This window comes from Oncorhynchus mykiss, chromosome 2, assembly GCF_013265735.2.
Source record: "Oncorhynchus mykiss isolate Arlee chromosome 2, USDA_OmykA_1.1, whole genome shotgun sequence".
NCBI lineage: Eukaryota > Metazoa > Chordata > Actinopteri > Salmoniformes > Salmonidae > Oncorhynchus > Oncorhynchus mykiss.
The window spans coordinates 90,609,895-90,624,194 of NC_048566.1; the positions used below are offsets into that span (position 1 = coordinate 90,609,895).

Consider the following 14,300-nt stretch of genomic DNA (forward strand, 5'->3'; position numbering starts at 1 on the left):
ACTGTCTGTATGTGTTTGTGGTTGGTTTACACAATAAAGTAGGGCTATAACGATTCATCGATATGCATCGGTCTGCGGGACCCCATACTGACCTAAATGTAGCATTCATTGGTCAGAAAATCGGCTCAAACGTTATAAATTTTCAGTTCACTGAGGCGTTTTTAGCAGGCTCTCTGTGTTTAGTGATGGCTGTTTAACAGTCTGATGGCCTTGAGATAGAAGCTGTTTTTCAATCTCTTTGTCCCAGCTTTGATGCACCTGTGCTGACCTCGCCTTTTGGATTGTATCAGGGTGAACTGGCAGTGGCTCGGGTGGTTGTTGTCCTTGATGATCTGTTTGGCCTTCCTGTGACATTGGGTGTGATATGTGTCCTAGAGGGCAGGTAGTTTGCCCCCGGTGATGCGTTGTGCAGACCGCACCACCCTCTGGAGAGCCCTGCGTTTATGGGCGGTGCAGTTGCCATACCAGGCGGTGATGCAGCCTGACAGGATGCTCTCAATTGTGCATCTGTAAAGGTTTGAGGGTTTTTGATGACAAGCCACATTTCTTCATCCTCCTGAGGTTGAAGAGGCGCTCCTGTGCCTTCTTCACTACACTGTCTGTGTGGGTGGACCATTTCAGATTGTCTGTGAGGTGTAAGCTGAGGAACTTAACTTTACATCATCTCCGCTGCTTTCCCGTCGATGTGGATGGGGGGGTGCTCCCTCTGCTGTTTCCTGAAGTCCATGATCATCTCCTTTGTTCTGTTGATGTTGAGTGAGAGACAAAAAGCAAACATTGCCCCCCCCCCCTCCACTAACTTTTAATGGGGTGGTTTGCTGCCCAGTTTCCTTTATGGCTCTGCTTAGGTGCCTACATACACCATATAGATAAATATAATATATATATACACACACACACACACACACACACACACACACACACACACACACACACACACACACACACACACAGGTGAGCTTGGACAGATCTGCATCGATTTGTTCCTCTAATCACAAGGAATAGTTTCAAACTGAAAACTTATGGTATCGGAGCCCCATGCGTCTAGATGTGTATCAAATCGGCTTGAAAGGGGAAGATCTCTTCCAGAAAGTTTATGTATGTAACTTTGTAAGTGATGCGGCCACACTGGGATTTGAACCCTGCAGTCCCTAAAGGGGGAAACAGATTGGACATTTTCCATATTCCAAAAATGTTGCTCACCATATGTTTCCTGCAGTGGGACAACAGAGAACCATGAGAACTAGTCATGATACTCAGTCATGGTACTAAAAGTGCTGAAAACATATTGGTTCTTTATTTAAGAAGATGGTGAACAAGCTATGAAGGACAAATACTGCGAGTTTTGTTGCAGGTACAGCCAACTAGCGCAAAATTAATATTGCAATATTGTCAAACTATATGATATACCCTCAAATAATATCCCGAAATGTAACTGATTCGACATCATTTTTTCTCCTCCATCACAACTGATGGAGATTGTGTTGGTCTGTCTGCGCTATAACTGTTTTGTCATTCAGGTTTTCTCCTGACGGCCGTCTAATTGCCTCCTGTGGTGACGACCGCACAGTGCGACTGTGGGACACCGCCACCAAACAGTGCATCAACTGCTTCACAGAGTATGGAGGGTAAGAAATATACTTATTTTATATATTTGAAGGCTGTGCTAAACCTGTCATTGTTTTATTTGGCTTTTGTAATAAAATAAAGTCAGTTTATGTTGATGTAACATGACTGTCTATCGGGGGGAGGGGAGTCTAACCACTTTTAAGGGTTTTCTACATGACCACTTGGTGGTGCTGTTGTATTGCATTTTATATTTGGAACCACCTAACATGGTTGACACCTTTAAGTAGTAGCCTATTCCCTCCACCTTCCTAGATCAGCAACATTTGTAGACTTCAACACCAGTGGCACCTGCATAGCATCCTCAGGAGCAGACAACACGCTGAAGATCTGGGACATACGGACAAACAAACTGCTCCAGCATTACCAAGGTAACAAGCTTTTAAAGGCTTAAGAATTCTACTGAATGACAGCCTGGTTGCCCAACATTTTTCTATTTTAGAGTGTACTTTACTAGAAACACACCTGGCAACCAATCTTCCTGTATTAGAGAGGCCAGGTTCAATGTCTGCACACACAAACCTCTGTTTTTGGTATCAGTCCACAGTGCAGGGATCAATTGCTTTTCCTTCCACCCGTCTGGAAACTATATGATCAGTGGCTCCAGTGACAGCACAGTGAAGATCCTGGACCTGCTGGAGGGACGCCTCATCTACACCCTCCACGGACACAAGGTAATGCTTAGGCCACACTTAGGACCACGCTAAGGCTGTTCTTTATGCTACAGTATGTGGACACGCCCATCTGAAAAGAACAAGAAGGCCCGTACACTGTTTATGCTCCCAATTCACCTCTTTAGTCACTACGTTTCGATCCGAAACGGATCTTCATCAGGTCAAACAGACTGCGTGCTCACATCCCCAAATATACGCTTTTGACCTCACATGACCATTACGCACATGACGCTTGTTGGGTGTGGAAACAATGCAATTCACTTTTGCACATAGTCAATCTATAATTAATCACACAGGTACATATGGTCATATGGGTCCAAGTTTAAACCAAGGCAACAGTTAAACCCCCCCCACCAAAAAAACTAGATTACTCTGGAAGCTCGATACCAGTGTACTGCTCTGAGAGCTGATATTGTGATGAGCCTCCATGATTATGCACAGGCTTTCTCTAATTAAGAGTCCTGATTAGAGGTCGACCAATTAATCGGAATGGCCGATTTCAAGTTTTCATAACAATCGGTAATCTGCATTTTTGGACACCGATCATATCATCTCCCGCGATTAGGCTGGTGTAGCCGATGTGTTCCTGGTTCGAGCCCAGGTAGGAGCGAGGAGAGGCACGGAAGCTATACTGTTACACTGGCAATACTAAAGTACCTATTAGAACATCCAATAGTGAAAGGTATATGAAATACAAATGGTATAGAGAGAAAGTCCTATAATTACGACAACCTGAAACTTCTTACCTGGGAATATTGAAGACTCATGTTTAAAGGAACCACCAGCTTTCATATGTTCTCATGTTCTGAGCAAGGAACTTAAACATTAGCTTTTTTACATGGCACATATTGCACTTTTACTTTCTTCTCCAACACTTTGTTTTTGCATTATTTAAACCAAATTGAACATGTTTCATTATTTATTTGAGACTAAATAGATTTTATTGATATATTATATTAAGTTAAAATAATTGTTCATTGTTCATTCAGTATTGTTGTAATTGTCATTATTACCAAAAAATATATATATATAAATCGTCCGATTAATCCGTATCAGCTTTTTTTGGGGGGCGTTGAAAAATCATAATTGGTCGACCTCTAGTCCTGATTTTACTCCTTGTTTTGCTATCCATGTTTTCAGAGCTCATTTAGTTTTTCCTATATAGCATAGACCACAAATACACTTGTTCCAGTATACCACGTCTTCTGTGGAACACGGAATGATGCCAAAGATAATTCTTGATGACCAATCCTTTATGTGCATCAGTGATTTAATTAAAGTTAATTGTTTCCACACCCACCATGTGTTGTGTGTGTGTAATGGTCATGTGAGGTGGGCTGTGAGCACTCGACCTGACAAAGATCCGCTTTGGAAATATAGTCAGTAAAGCAGTGAATTGGGAACGTATACGGTGTGCAAGTCTTCCTGTTCTTTACTGGCATTCTTTATTAGCCCAGAACCTGAGGACGTGTGTATGATCACACACGTTTCTATAGACATACCCATCTGAACTATAGAAATAGAATTGCTATATTATTATTAGTAATTAAAATTCTATGATCTGAACATCTGAAGCAAGGAGCTGTCATGGTCTCTAGTCTTATCTGATGTTGTAGTGTCTGTGATTTCAAGTGTTCTAGTTGTTTTGACTCCTAGGGTCCTGTCCTGGCTGTGGCCTTCTCCAGGGGAGGAGACTTCTTTGCCTCAGGGGGTTGTGATGCTCAGGTGGGTGGACTAACTGTGTTCATGGTATGAAGGGAAGCAGATAGCTCAGTAGGGAACACCAGCAAAATATTTTTCTGCATAATCTAAATCTGATCAGTCTTCTTATTGGAAAAATGAAGGTAGTCTGTCCGGAGTATACAGAGATCTACTATCATATTCTCCCATCGTCCGGGTTAGGGGAAGGTTTGGCCGGGGTAGGCTGTCATTGTGAATAAGAATTTGTTCTTAACTGATTTAGTTAAATAAAAAATCTACTTATTTGCAATGATGAGCTGGTTTCCTGCCCTAATGGCTCACATCTATCAACATTTACATTTGTCATTTAGCAGAGCCATTTACAGGAACAATCAGGGTTAAGTTCCTTGCTCAAGGGCACATCGGCAGATTTTTAACCTAGTCTGCTTGGGGATTAGAAAACCAGCGACCTTTCGGCTCAACGACCTTCCAACGCTCTTAACCGCGAGGCTACCTACCACCCCCAGGTTTTAATGTGGAAGACCAACTTTGATTCTTTTGACTACCGTGAGGTCCTGAGCAGACACAGCCAGCGGGTCAGCCCCGACCCCCCTCCTCACCTGACAGACATCTACCCTCGAGGACCACACCTCCACTCCGCCCAGTCTGGGGCTATAGAGGTCAGAGGGCAACACAGACATAACAACACATGGATAAACACAATCATCTTCTCACTGACTTCACATTTGATTCAGACATGTACAATTCATATTCCTATAAATGCATCCATAATGCATTGCATACAGGTGGTGTTTGTATTCCAAATGTTTCACACTGTTGTGACCATTGTTCTCCTCCCTCCCCATAGATCAGTCCCATGGTGGCAGACACCCAGACCACTGCCCCGGCTGTCATAGAGGTGGGCCAGACCCTCTACACAGCCACTACGGTAAGAACCCTTCTACCCACCAGCACGATCTCCCTCACAGCCAATCAGCACAGTCAGATGTCCGTTTCATATGGCTATAACTGATTCATCTTCAGTAGGCTTGAAACCAAAGGAACTGCTCCAAAACTGTGTGAAACAGGGTCTTTTCCAATAAGAAACAGTTTTAATTTGCCTTTACTGTGTGCCCTAATGAACAAGTCCTTTGATTGTGTGTGTGTGTGTTCGCTCTGTCTGAGGTTCCCAGGTAGACTTCATGATGTGTAACATGTATAGTCCACCAGGTGGGGATACAGACCAGTGTTTAATTGTGTCATTGGTGACAACAGCATTATCAACACCTTCTCTATGTGTGCTCTCCATTGCAGTGCCCTGACCCACAATGCACTCAAAGGAGTTCACAATACCAGCAAGCTGTTTTAGGTTGACAAACAGAGCAGCACTGTACTGTAGGCAGCTTGGGCTTCTCTGTGGTTGTTGAAGAGTAATATGTAGTTTATTCATTAATTCATGAGTTTGTTCATGTGTTCGTTCATGCCAGATTGGCCTAAATGGGCGTGCTGCTGACAGACAGTTTAACATGGCATTGTTGGTAGCATCCAGCATCTTTGTAGATGGTGTGTTGAGTTAATGTTATCACACTACATGATGTGGGAACAACATGCCTACTGAATATGCAGATCCCATTCATCCATGTCACTCGGTCTGTCGCTCGCTCGGTCTGTCGCTCGCTCGGTCTGTCGCTCGCTCGGTCTGTCGCTCGCTCGGTCTGTCGCTCGGTCTGTCGCTCGCTCGGGCTCTGGCTCGCTCTGTCTGTCGGGCTCTGGCTCGCTCTGTCTGTCGGGCTCTGGCTCGCTCTGTCTGTCGGGCTCTGGCTCGCTCTGTCTGTCGGGCTCTGGCTCGCTCTGTCTGTCGGGCTCTGGCTCGCTCTGTCTGTCGGGCTCTGGCTCGCTCTGTCTGTCGGGCTCTGGCTCGCTCTGTCTGTCGGGCTCTGGCTCGCTCTGTCTGTCTGGCTCGCTCTGTCTGTCGCTGTCTGTCGCTGTCTGTCGCTTGCTTGCTCTGTCTGTCGCTGTCTGTCGCTTGCTCGCTCTGTCTCGCTCTGTCTGTCGCTGTCTGTCGCTTGCTCGCTCTGTCTCGCTCTGTCTCTCTCGCTCGCTCTGTCGGGCTCTGTCTCGCTCTGTCGGGCTCTGTCTCGCTCTCGCTCTGTCGGGCTCTGTCTCGCTCTCGCTCTGTCTCGCTCTCGCTCTGTCTCGCTCTCGCTCTGTCTCGCTCTCTCTCTGTCTCGCTCTCGCTCTGTCTCGCTCTCGCTCTGTCTCGCTCTCTCGCTCTCGCTCTCGCTCTCTCGCTCTCGCTCTCTCGCTCTGTCTCGCTCTCGCTCTGTCTCGCTCTCGCTCTGTCTCGCTCTCGCTCTGTCTCGCTCTCGCTCTGTCTCGCTCTCGCTCTGTCTCGCTCTCGCTCTGTCTCGCTCTCGCTCTGTCTCGCTCTCGCTCTGTCTCGCTCTCGCTCTGTCTCGCTCTCGCTCTGTCTCGCTCTCGCTCTGTCTCGCTCTGTCGGGCTCTCGCTCTGTCGGGCTCTCGCTCTGTCGGGCTCTCGCTCTGTCGGGCTCTCGCTCTGTCGGGCTCTCGCTCTGTCGGGCTCTCGCTCTGTCTCGCTCTGTCGGGCTCTCGCTCTGTCTCGCTCTGTTTCGCTCTCGCTCTGTCTCGCTCTGTTTCGCTCTCGCTCTGTCTCGCTCTGTCGGGCTCTCGCTCTGTCTCGCTCTGTCGGGCTCTCGCTCTGTCTCGCTCTGTCGGGCTCTCGCTCTGTCGGGCTCTCGCTCTGTCGGGCTCTCGCTCTGTCGGGCTCTCGCTCTGTCGGGCTCTCGCTCTGTCGGGCTTTCGCTCTGTCGGGCTTTCGCTCTGTCGGGCTCTCGCTCTGTCGGGCTCTCGCTCTGTCGGGCTCTCGCTCTGTCGGGCTCTCGCTCTGTCTCGCTCTGTCTCGCTGTCTGTCGCTCGCTTGCTCTGTCGGGCTCTGTCTCGCTCTGTCGGGCTCTCGCTCTGTCGGGCTCTCGCTCTGTCGGGCTCTCGCTCTGTCTCGCTCTGTCGGGCTCTCGCTCTGTCTCGCTCTGTCGGGCTCTCGCTCTGTCTCGCTCTGTCGGGCTCTCGCTCTGTCTCGCTCTGTCGGGCTCTCGCTCTGTCTCGCTCTGTCGGGCTCTCGCTCTGTCTCGCTCTGTCGGGCTCTCGCTCTGTCTCGCTCTGTCGGGCTCTCGCTCTGTCGGGCTCTCGCTCTGTCGGGCTCTCGCTCTGTCTCGCTCTGTCTCGCTCTCGCTCTGTCGGGCTCTCGCTCTGTCGGGCTCTCGCTCTGTCTCGCTCTCGCTCTGTCTCGCTCTCGCTCTGTCTCGCTCTCGCTCTGTCGGGCTCTCGCTCTGTCGGGCTCTCGCTCTGTCGGGCTCTCGCTCTGTCGGGCTCTCGCTCTGTCGGGCTCTCGCTCTGTCTCGCTCTGTCGGGCTCTCGCTCTGTCTCGCTCTGTCGGGCTCTCGCTCTGTCTCGCTCTGTCGGGCTCTCGCTCTGTCTCGCTCTGTCGGGCTCTCGCTCTGTCTCGCTCTGTCGGGCTCTCGCTCTGTCTCGCTCTGTCGTGCTCTCGCTCTGTCTCGCTCTGTCGGGCTCTCGCTCTGTCTCGCTCTGTCTCGCTGTCTGTCGGGCTCTCGCTCTGTCTCGCTCTGTCGGGCTCTGGCTCGCTCTGTCGGGCTCGCTCTGTCGGGCTCTCGCTCTGTCTCGCTGTCTGTCGGGCTCTCACTCTGTCTCGCTCTGTCGGGCTCTCGCTCTGTCTCGCTCTGTTTCGCTCTGTCTCGCTCTGTCTCGCTCTGTCGGGCTCTCGCTCTGTCGGGCTCTCGCTCTGTCTCGCTCTGTCGGGCTCTCGCTCTCTCGCTCTGTCTCGCTCTGTCGGGCTCTCGCTCTCTCGCTCTGTCTCGCTGTCTGTCGGGCTCTCGCTCTCTCGCTCTGTCTCGCTGTCTGTCGGGCTCTCTCGCTCTGTCTCGCTGTCTGTCGGGCTCTCGCTCTGTCTCGCTGTCTGTCGGGCTCTCGCTCTGTCTCGCTGTCTGTCGGGCTCTCGCTCTGTCTCGCTGTCTGTCGGGCTCTCGCTCTGTCTCGCTGTCTGTCGGGCTCTCGCTCTGTCTCGCTGTCTGTCGGGCTCTCGCTCTGTCTCGCTGTCTGTCGGGCTCTCGCTCTGTCTCGCTGTCTGTCGGGCTCTCGCTCTGTCTCGCTGTCTGTCGGGCTCTCGCTCTGTCTCGCTGTCTGTCGGGCTCTCGCTCTGTCTCGCTGTCTGTCGGGCTCTCGCTCTGTCTCGCTGTCTGTCGGGCTCTCGCTCTGTCTCGCTGTCTGTCGGGCTCTCGCTCTGTCTCGCTGTCTGTCGGGCTCTCGCTCTGTCTCGCTGTCTGTCGGGCTCTCGCTCTGTCTCGCTGTCTGTCGGGCTCTCGCTCTGTCTCGCTGTCTGTCGGGCTCTCGCTCTGTCTCGCTGTCTGTCGGGCTCTCGCTCTGTCTCGCTGTCTGTCGGGCTCTCGCTCTGTCTCGCTGTCTGTCGGGCTCTCGCTCTGTCTCGCTGTCTGTCGGGCTCTCGCTCTGTCTCGCTGTCTGTCGGGCTCTCGCTCTGTCTCGCTGTCTGTCGGGCTCTCGCTCTGTCTCGCTGTCTGCCGGGCTCTCGCTCTGTCTCGCTGTCTGCCGGGCTCTCGCTCTGTCTCGCTGTCTGCCGGGCTCTCGCTCTGTCTCGCTGTCTGCCGGGCTCTCGCTCTGTCTCGCTGTCTGCCGGGCTCTCGCTCTGTCTCGCTGTCTGCCGGGCTCTCGCTCTGTCTCGCTGTCTGCCGGGCTCTCGCTCTGTCTCGCTGTCTGCCGGGCTCTCGCTCTGTCTCGCTGTCTGCCGGGCTCTCGCTCTGTCTCGCTGTCTGCCGGGCTCTCGCTCTGTCTCGCTGTCTGCCGGGCTCTCGCTCTGTCTCGCTGTCTGCCGGGCTCTCGCTCTGTCTCGCTGTCTGCCGGGCTCTCGCTCTGTCTCGCTGTCTGCCGGGCTCTCGCTCTGTCTCGCTGTCTGCCGGGCTCTCGCTCTGTCTCGCTGTCTGCCGGGCTCTCGCTCTGTCTCGCTGTCTGCCGGGCTCTCGCTCTGTCTCGCTGTCTGCCGGGCTCTCGCTCTGTCTCGCTGTCTGCCGGGCTCTCGCTCTGTCTCGCTGTCTGTCGGGCTCTCGCTCTGTCTCGCTGTCTGTCGGGCTCTCGCTCTGTCTCGCTGTCTGTCGGGCTCTCGCTCTGTCTCGCTGTCTGTCGGGCTCTCGCTCTGTCTCGCTGTCTGTCGGGCTCTCGCTCTGTCTCGCTGTCTGTCGGGCTCTCGCTCTGTCTCGCTGTCTGTCGGGCTCTCGCTCTGTCTCGCTGTCTGTCGGGCTCTCGCTCTGTCTCGCTGTCTGTCGGGCTCTCGCTCTGTCTCGCTGTCTGTCGGGCTCTCGCTCTGTCTCGCTGTCTGTCGGGCTCTCGCTCTGTCTCGCTGTCTGTCGGGCTCTCGCTCTGTCTCGCTGTCTGTCGGGCTCTCGCTCTGTCTCGCTGTCTGTCGGGCTCTCGCTCTGTCTCGCTGTCTGTCGGGCTCTCGCTCTGTCTCGCTGTCTGTCGGGCTCTCGCTCTGTCTCGCTGTCTGTCGGGCTCTCGCTCTGTCTCGCTGTCTGTCGGGCTCTCGCTCTGTCTCGCTGTCTGTCGGGCTCTCGCTCTGTCTCGCTGTCTGTCGGGCTCTCGCTCTGTCTCGCTGTCTGCCGGGCTCTCGCTCTCTCTCGCTGTCTGCCGGGCTCTCGCTCTGTCTCGCTCTGTCGGGCTCTCGCTCTGTCTCGCTCTGTCGGGCTCTCGCTCTGTCTCGCTCTGTCTCGCTCTGTCGGGCTCTCGCTCTGTCGGGCGCTCGCTCTGTCGGGCGCTCGCTCTGTCGGGCGCTCGCTCTGTCGGGCTCTCGCTCTGTCGGGCGCTCGCTCTGTCGGTCTCTCGCTCTGTCGGTCTCTCGCTCTGTCGGGCTCTCGCTCTGTCTCGCTCTGTCGGGCTCTCGCTCTGTCTCGCTCTGTCGGGCTCTCGCTCTGTCTCGCTCTGTCGGGCTCTCGCTCTGTCTCGCTCTGTCGGGCTCTCGCTCTGTCTCGCTCTGTCGGGCTCTCGCTCTGTCTCGCTCTGTCGGGCTCTCGCTCTGTCTCGCTCTGTCTCGCTCTGTCGGGCTCTCGCTCTGTCTCGCACTGTCGGGCTCTCGCTCTGTCTCGCACTGTCGGGCTCTCGCTCTGTCTCGCTCTGTCGGGCTCTCGCTCTGTCTCGCACTGTCGGGCTCTCGCTCTGTCTCGCACTGTCGGGCTCTCGCTCTGTCTCGCACTGTCGGGCTCTCGCTCTGTCTCGCTCTGTCGGGCTCTCGCTCTGTCTCGCTCTGTCGGGCTCTCGCTCTGTCTGGCTCTCGCTCTGTCGGGCTCTGTCGGGCTCTCGCTCTGTCTCGCTCTGTCGGGCTCTCGCTCTGTCTCGCTCTGTCGGGCTCTCGCTCTGTCTCGCTCTGTCGGGCTCTCGCTCTGTCTCGCTCTGTCGGGCTCTCGCTCTGTCTCGCTCTGTCGGGCTCTCGCTCTGTCTCGCACTGTCGGGCTCTCGCTCTGTCTCGCTCTGTCGGGCTCTCGCTCTGTCTCGCTCTGTCGGGCTCTCGCTCTGTCTCGCTCTGTCGGGCTCTCGCTCTGTCTCGCTCTGTCGGGCTCTCGCTCTGTCTCGCTCTGTCGGGCTCTCGCTCTGTCTCGCTCTGTCGGGCTCTCGCTCTGTCTCGCTCTGTCGGGCTCTCGCTCTGTCTCGCTCTGTCGGGCTCTCGCTCTGTCTCGCTCTGTCGGGCTCTCGCTCTGTCTCGCTCTGTCGGGCTCTCGCTCTGTCTCGCTCTGTCGGGCTCTCGCTCTGTCTCGCTCTGTCGGGCTCTCGCTCTGTCTGGCTCTCGCTCTGTCTCGCTCTGTCGGGCTCTCGCTCTGTCTCGCTCTGTCGGGCTCTCGCTCTGTCTCGCTCTGTCGGGCTCTCGCTCTGTCTCGCTCTGTCGGGCTCTCGCTCTGTCTCGCTCTGTCGGGCTCTCGCTCTGTCTCGCTCTGTCGGGCTCTCGCTCTGTTCGGGCTCTCGCTCTGTCGGGCTCTCGCTCTGTCGGGCTCTCGCTCTGTCGGGCTCTCGCTCTGTCGGGCGCTCGCTCTGTCGGGCGCTCGCTCTGTCGGGCGCTCGCTCTGTCGGGCGCTCGCTCTGTCGGGCGCTCGCTCTGTCGGGCGCTCGCTCTGTCGGGCTCTCTCTCGCTCGCTCTGTCGGGCTCTGTCGGGCTCTCTCTCGCTCGCTCTGTCGGGCTCTCTCTCGCTCGCTCTGTCGGGCAGAGCTCTGTCGGGCAGAGCTCGCTCTGTCGGGCAGAGCTCGCTCTGTCGGCCTCTCGCTCGCTCTGTCGGGCTCTCGCTCGCTCTGTCGGGCTCTCGCTCGCTCTGTCGGGCTCTCGCTCGCTCTGTCGGCCTCGCTCGCTCTGTCGGGCTCTCTCTCGCTCTGTCGGGCTCTCTCTCGCTCTGTCGGGCTCTCTCTCGCTCTGTCGGGCTCTCTCTCGCTCTGTCGGGCTCTCTCTCGCTCTGTCGGGCTCTCTCTCGCTCTGTCGGGCTCTCTCTCGCTCTGTCGGGCTCTCTCTCGCTCTGTCGGGCTCTCTCTCGCTCTGTCGGGCTCTCTCTCGCTCTGTCGGGCTCTCTCTCGCTCTGTCGGGCTCTCGCTCGCTCTGTCGGGCTCTCGCTCGCTCTGTCGGGCTCTCTCTCGCTCGCTCTGTCGGGCTCTCTCTCGCTCGCTCTGTCGGGCTCTCTCTCGCTCGCTCTGTCGGGCTCTCTCTCGCTCGCTCTGTCGGGCTCTCTATCGCTCGCTCTGTCGGGCTCTCTCTCGCTCGCTCTGTCGGGCTCTCTATCGCTCGCTCTGTCGGGCTCTCTCTCGCTCTGTCGGGCTCTCTCTCTCTGTGTGTGAGGTTGGCTTAGCTTCCTGTGTGTGTCGCCAGAGCGTGGCCGAGTGGATGCCCGTGCCTGCCAGCAGAGAGAGGGAGAGAAAGTGAAGGAGCGAAAGAAAAGCATCTCCCAGACTAACACACACACACTCTGTTAGCTAACAGAGGCCTGTACTGAATGAAGGGACAAGGGTGGTTCACCCCCTGGTCCTTCCCTGTCAGCTCCCATCACTGGGGAGGACTACTAGATATCCTCCAAACCCACACAGTATCTTCCTGCCCTGGGTTAGTGTTTCCTAATGTTGCTTCCTTAACAAGCATAGTGAGGGAGGGAGGGGCTGAATTCTGCTTGGAGGGGGTCTTTACCCACTGTCATTATTTCAGGGTGATTCCATCTGTGTGTGTATGCTTTTATGTTATAGGCTGTGCGTATGCATGTGTTTATGTCCTGGAGACTTGTGTGTGTGTGTGTGTGTGTGGCGGGGTACAGTGTACCTATGCCGATGAGGCTACATGCCAGTGTCATGTATGCTTGCGTGCGTAAATCTATGGGGTAAATTGTGACGCACTTTGACATGACTCAATTCATGTAGATTCTCATTGCTTTCTACTTAATTGCCTGTTCTCTCTTCCCCTTTGTTCTCTGGCTCATTTTGTCATTCTCTCTCTCTCTTGCCCTCTTATTCTCGTTCTCTCAATTCAAATGGCTTTATTGGCATGAAACATGTTACCACATACAGTGCATTTGTAACTTTTTCCACATTTTGTTACGTTACAGCCTTGTTCTAAATTTTATTACATGTTTTCCTCATCAATCTACATACAGTACTATGATGACGGGAATACAGGTTTTTAGAAATGTTAGCTAATTTATTAAAAATAAAAACCTACTTTATTTACATTAGTATTCAGACCCTTTGTTTTGAGACTCGAAATTGACCTCAGGTGCATCCTGTTTTCATTTGTCATTATTGCGATGTTTCTACAACTTGGAGTCCACCTGTGGTAAATTGATTTGGAAAGGCACACCTGTCTATAGAAGGTCCCACAGTTGACAGTGCATGTCAGAGCAAAAACAAAGCCATGTGGTCGAAGGAATCGTCCGTAAAGCTCAGAGACAGGATTGTGTTGAGGCACAGCTCTGTGGAAGGGTACCCAAACATTTCTGCAGCATTCCAGCATTCCCAAGGCTTCCACTAGATGTCAACAATCTTTAAAACATTGTTTGATGCTTCTACTGTGAAGGGGGGCCGAATGAGAGGGGATTGAGCCAGGTGTCTGCCAGATTGCCACGGGCTCGTGACGTGCGGTCATGTGAAAGTTAGCTTGCGTTCCATTGCTTTTCTACAGACAAAGGAATTCTCCGGTTGGAACATTATTGAAGATTTATGATAAAAACATTCTAAAGATTGATTCTATACTTCGTTTGACATGTTTCTACGACCTGTAATATAACTTTTTGGACTTTTCGTCCGACCTTTTGGCTGCACTCACGTTTGAATTTGTTTACACCCTTACAAAAGGAAGCATTTGGACATAAATTCTGAACTTTATCAAACAAATCAAACATTAATTGTGGAACTGGGATTCCTGGGAGTGCATTTTGATGAAGATCATCAAAGGTAAGTGAATATTTATAATGCTATTTCTGACTTACTGACTCCACAACATGGCGGATATCTCTTTGGCTGTTTTGGTCTCTGAGCGCCGTACTCAGATTATTGCATGGTATGCTTTTTCCTTAAAGTTAAAAAAACATCTGACACTGGTTTCATTAAGGAGAAGTTTATCTAAAGTTCCATAATAGTTGTATCTTTTATCAATGTTTATTTAGAGTATTTCTATAAATTGATGTGGCTCTCTGCAAAATCACTGCATGTTTTGGAACTACTGAATATAATGTAAAATGAGATTTTTGGATATAAATATGCACTTTATCGAACAATACATGTTTTGTGTAACATGAAATCCTATGAGTGTCATCTGATGAAGATCATCAAAGGTTAGTGATTAATTTTATCTATATTTATGCTTTTTGTGACTCCTCTCTTTGGCTGGAAAAATGGCAGTGACTTGTGTGACTTGGTGGTGACCTAACATAATTGTTTGTGGTGCTTTCGCTGTAAAGCCTTTTTGAAATCAGACTCTGTGGCTGGATTAACGAGAATTTTATCTTTTAAAATGGTGTAAAATACTTGAGGAATTTTAATGATGACATTTTTGTTTTGAATTTGGCGCCCTGCACTTTCACTGACTGTTGGCGGGGTGGGACGCTACCGTGCCGAATATCCCAGAGAGGATAAATGGAAGAAGTTTGGACCCACCAATACTCTGGCCAGGCAGCCAGCTCTAGGAAAACTGAGCAATCAGGGGAGAAGGGCCTTGGTGAGGGAGGTGACTATGAACCCGACCGTCACTTGGACAGAGCTCCA

At 52.7% G+C, this 14,300-nt stretch overlaps 1 protein-coding gene across 1 annotated transcript in view; it reads left to right on the plus strand.

The window, feature by feature from the left end:
* Positions 1–14,300, plus strand: part of poc1b (POC1 centriolar protein B) — a 60,323-nt gene that overhangs the window by 2,805 nt on the left and 43,218 nt on the right. Inside the window, exons 5-10 of the mRNA XM_021576649.2 lie at positions 1,521–1,628; positions 1,882–1,997; positions 2,167–2,300; positions 3,957–4,025; positions 4,508–4,660; positions 4,849–4,929. Coding sequence (XP_021432324.1) covers positions 1,521–1,628; positions 1,882–1,997; positions 2,167–2,300; positions 3,957–4,025; positions 4,508–4,660; positions 4,849–4,929 — 661 coding nt within the window. The remainder of the gene's footprint in view (positions 1–1,520; positions 1,629–1,881; positions 1,998–2,166; positions 2,301–3,956; positions 4,026–4,507; positions 4,661–4,848; positions 4,930–14,300) is intronic.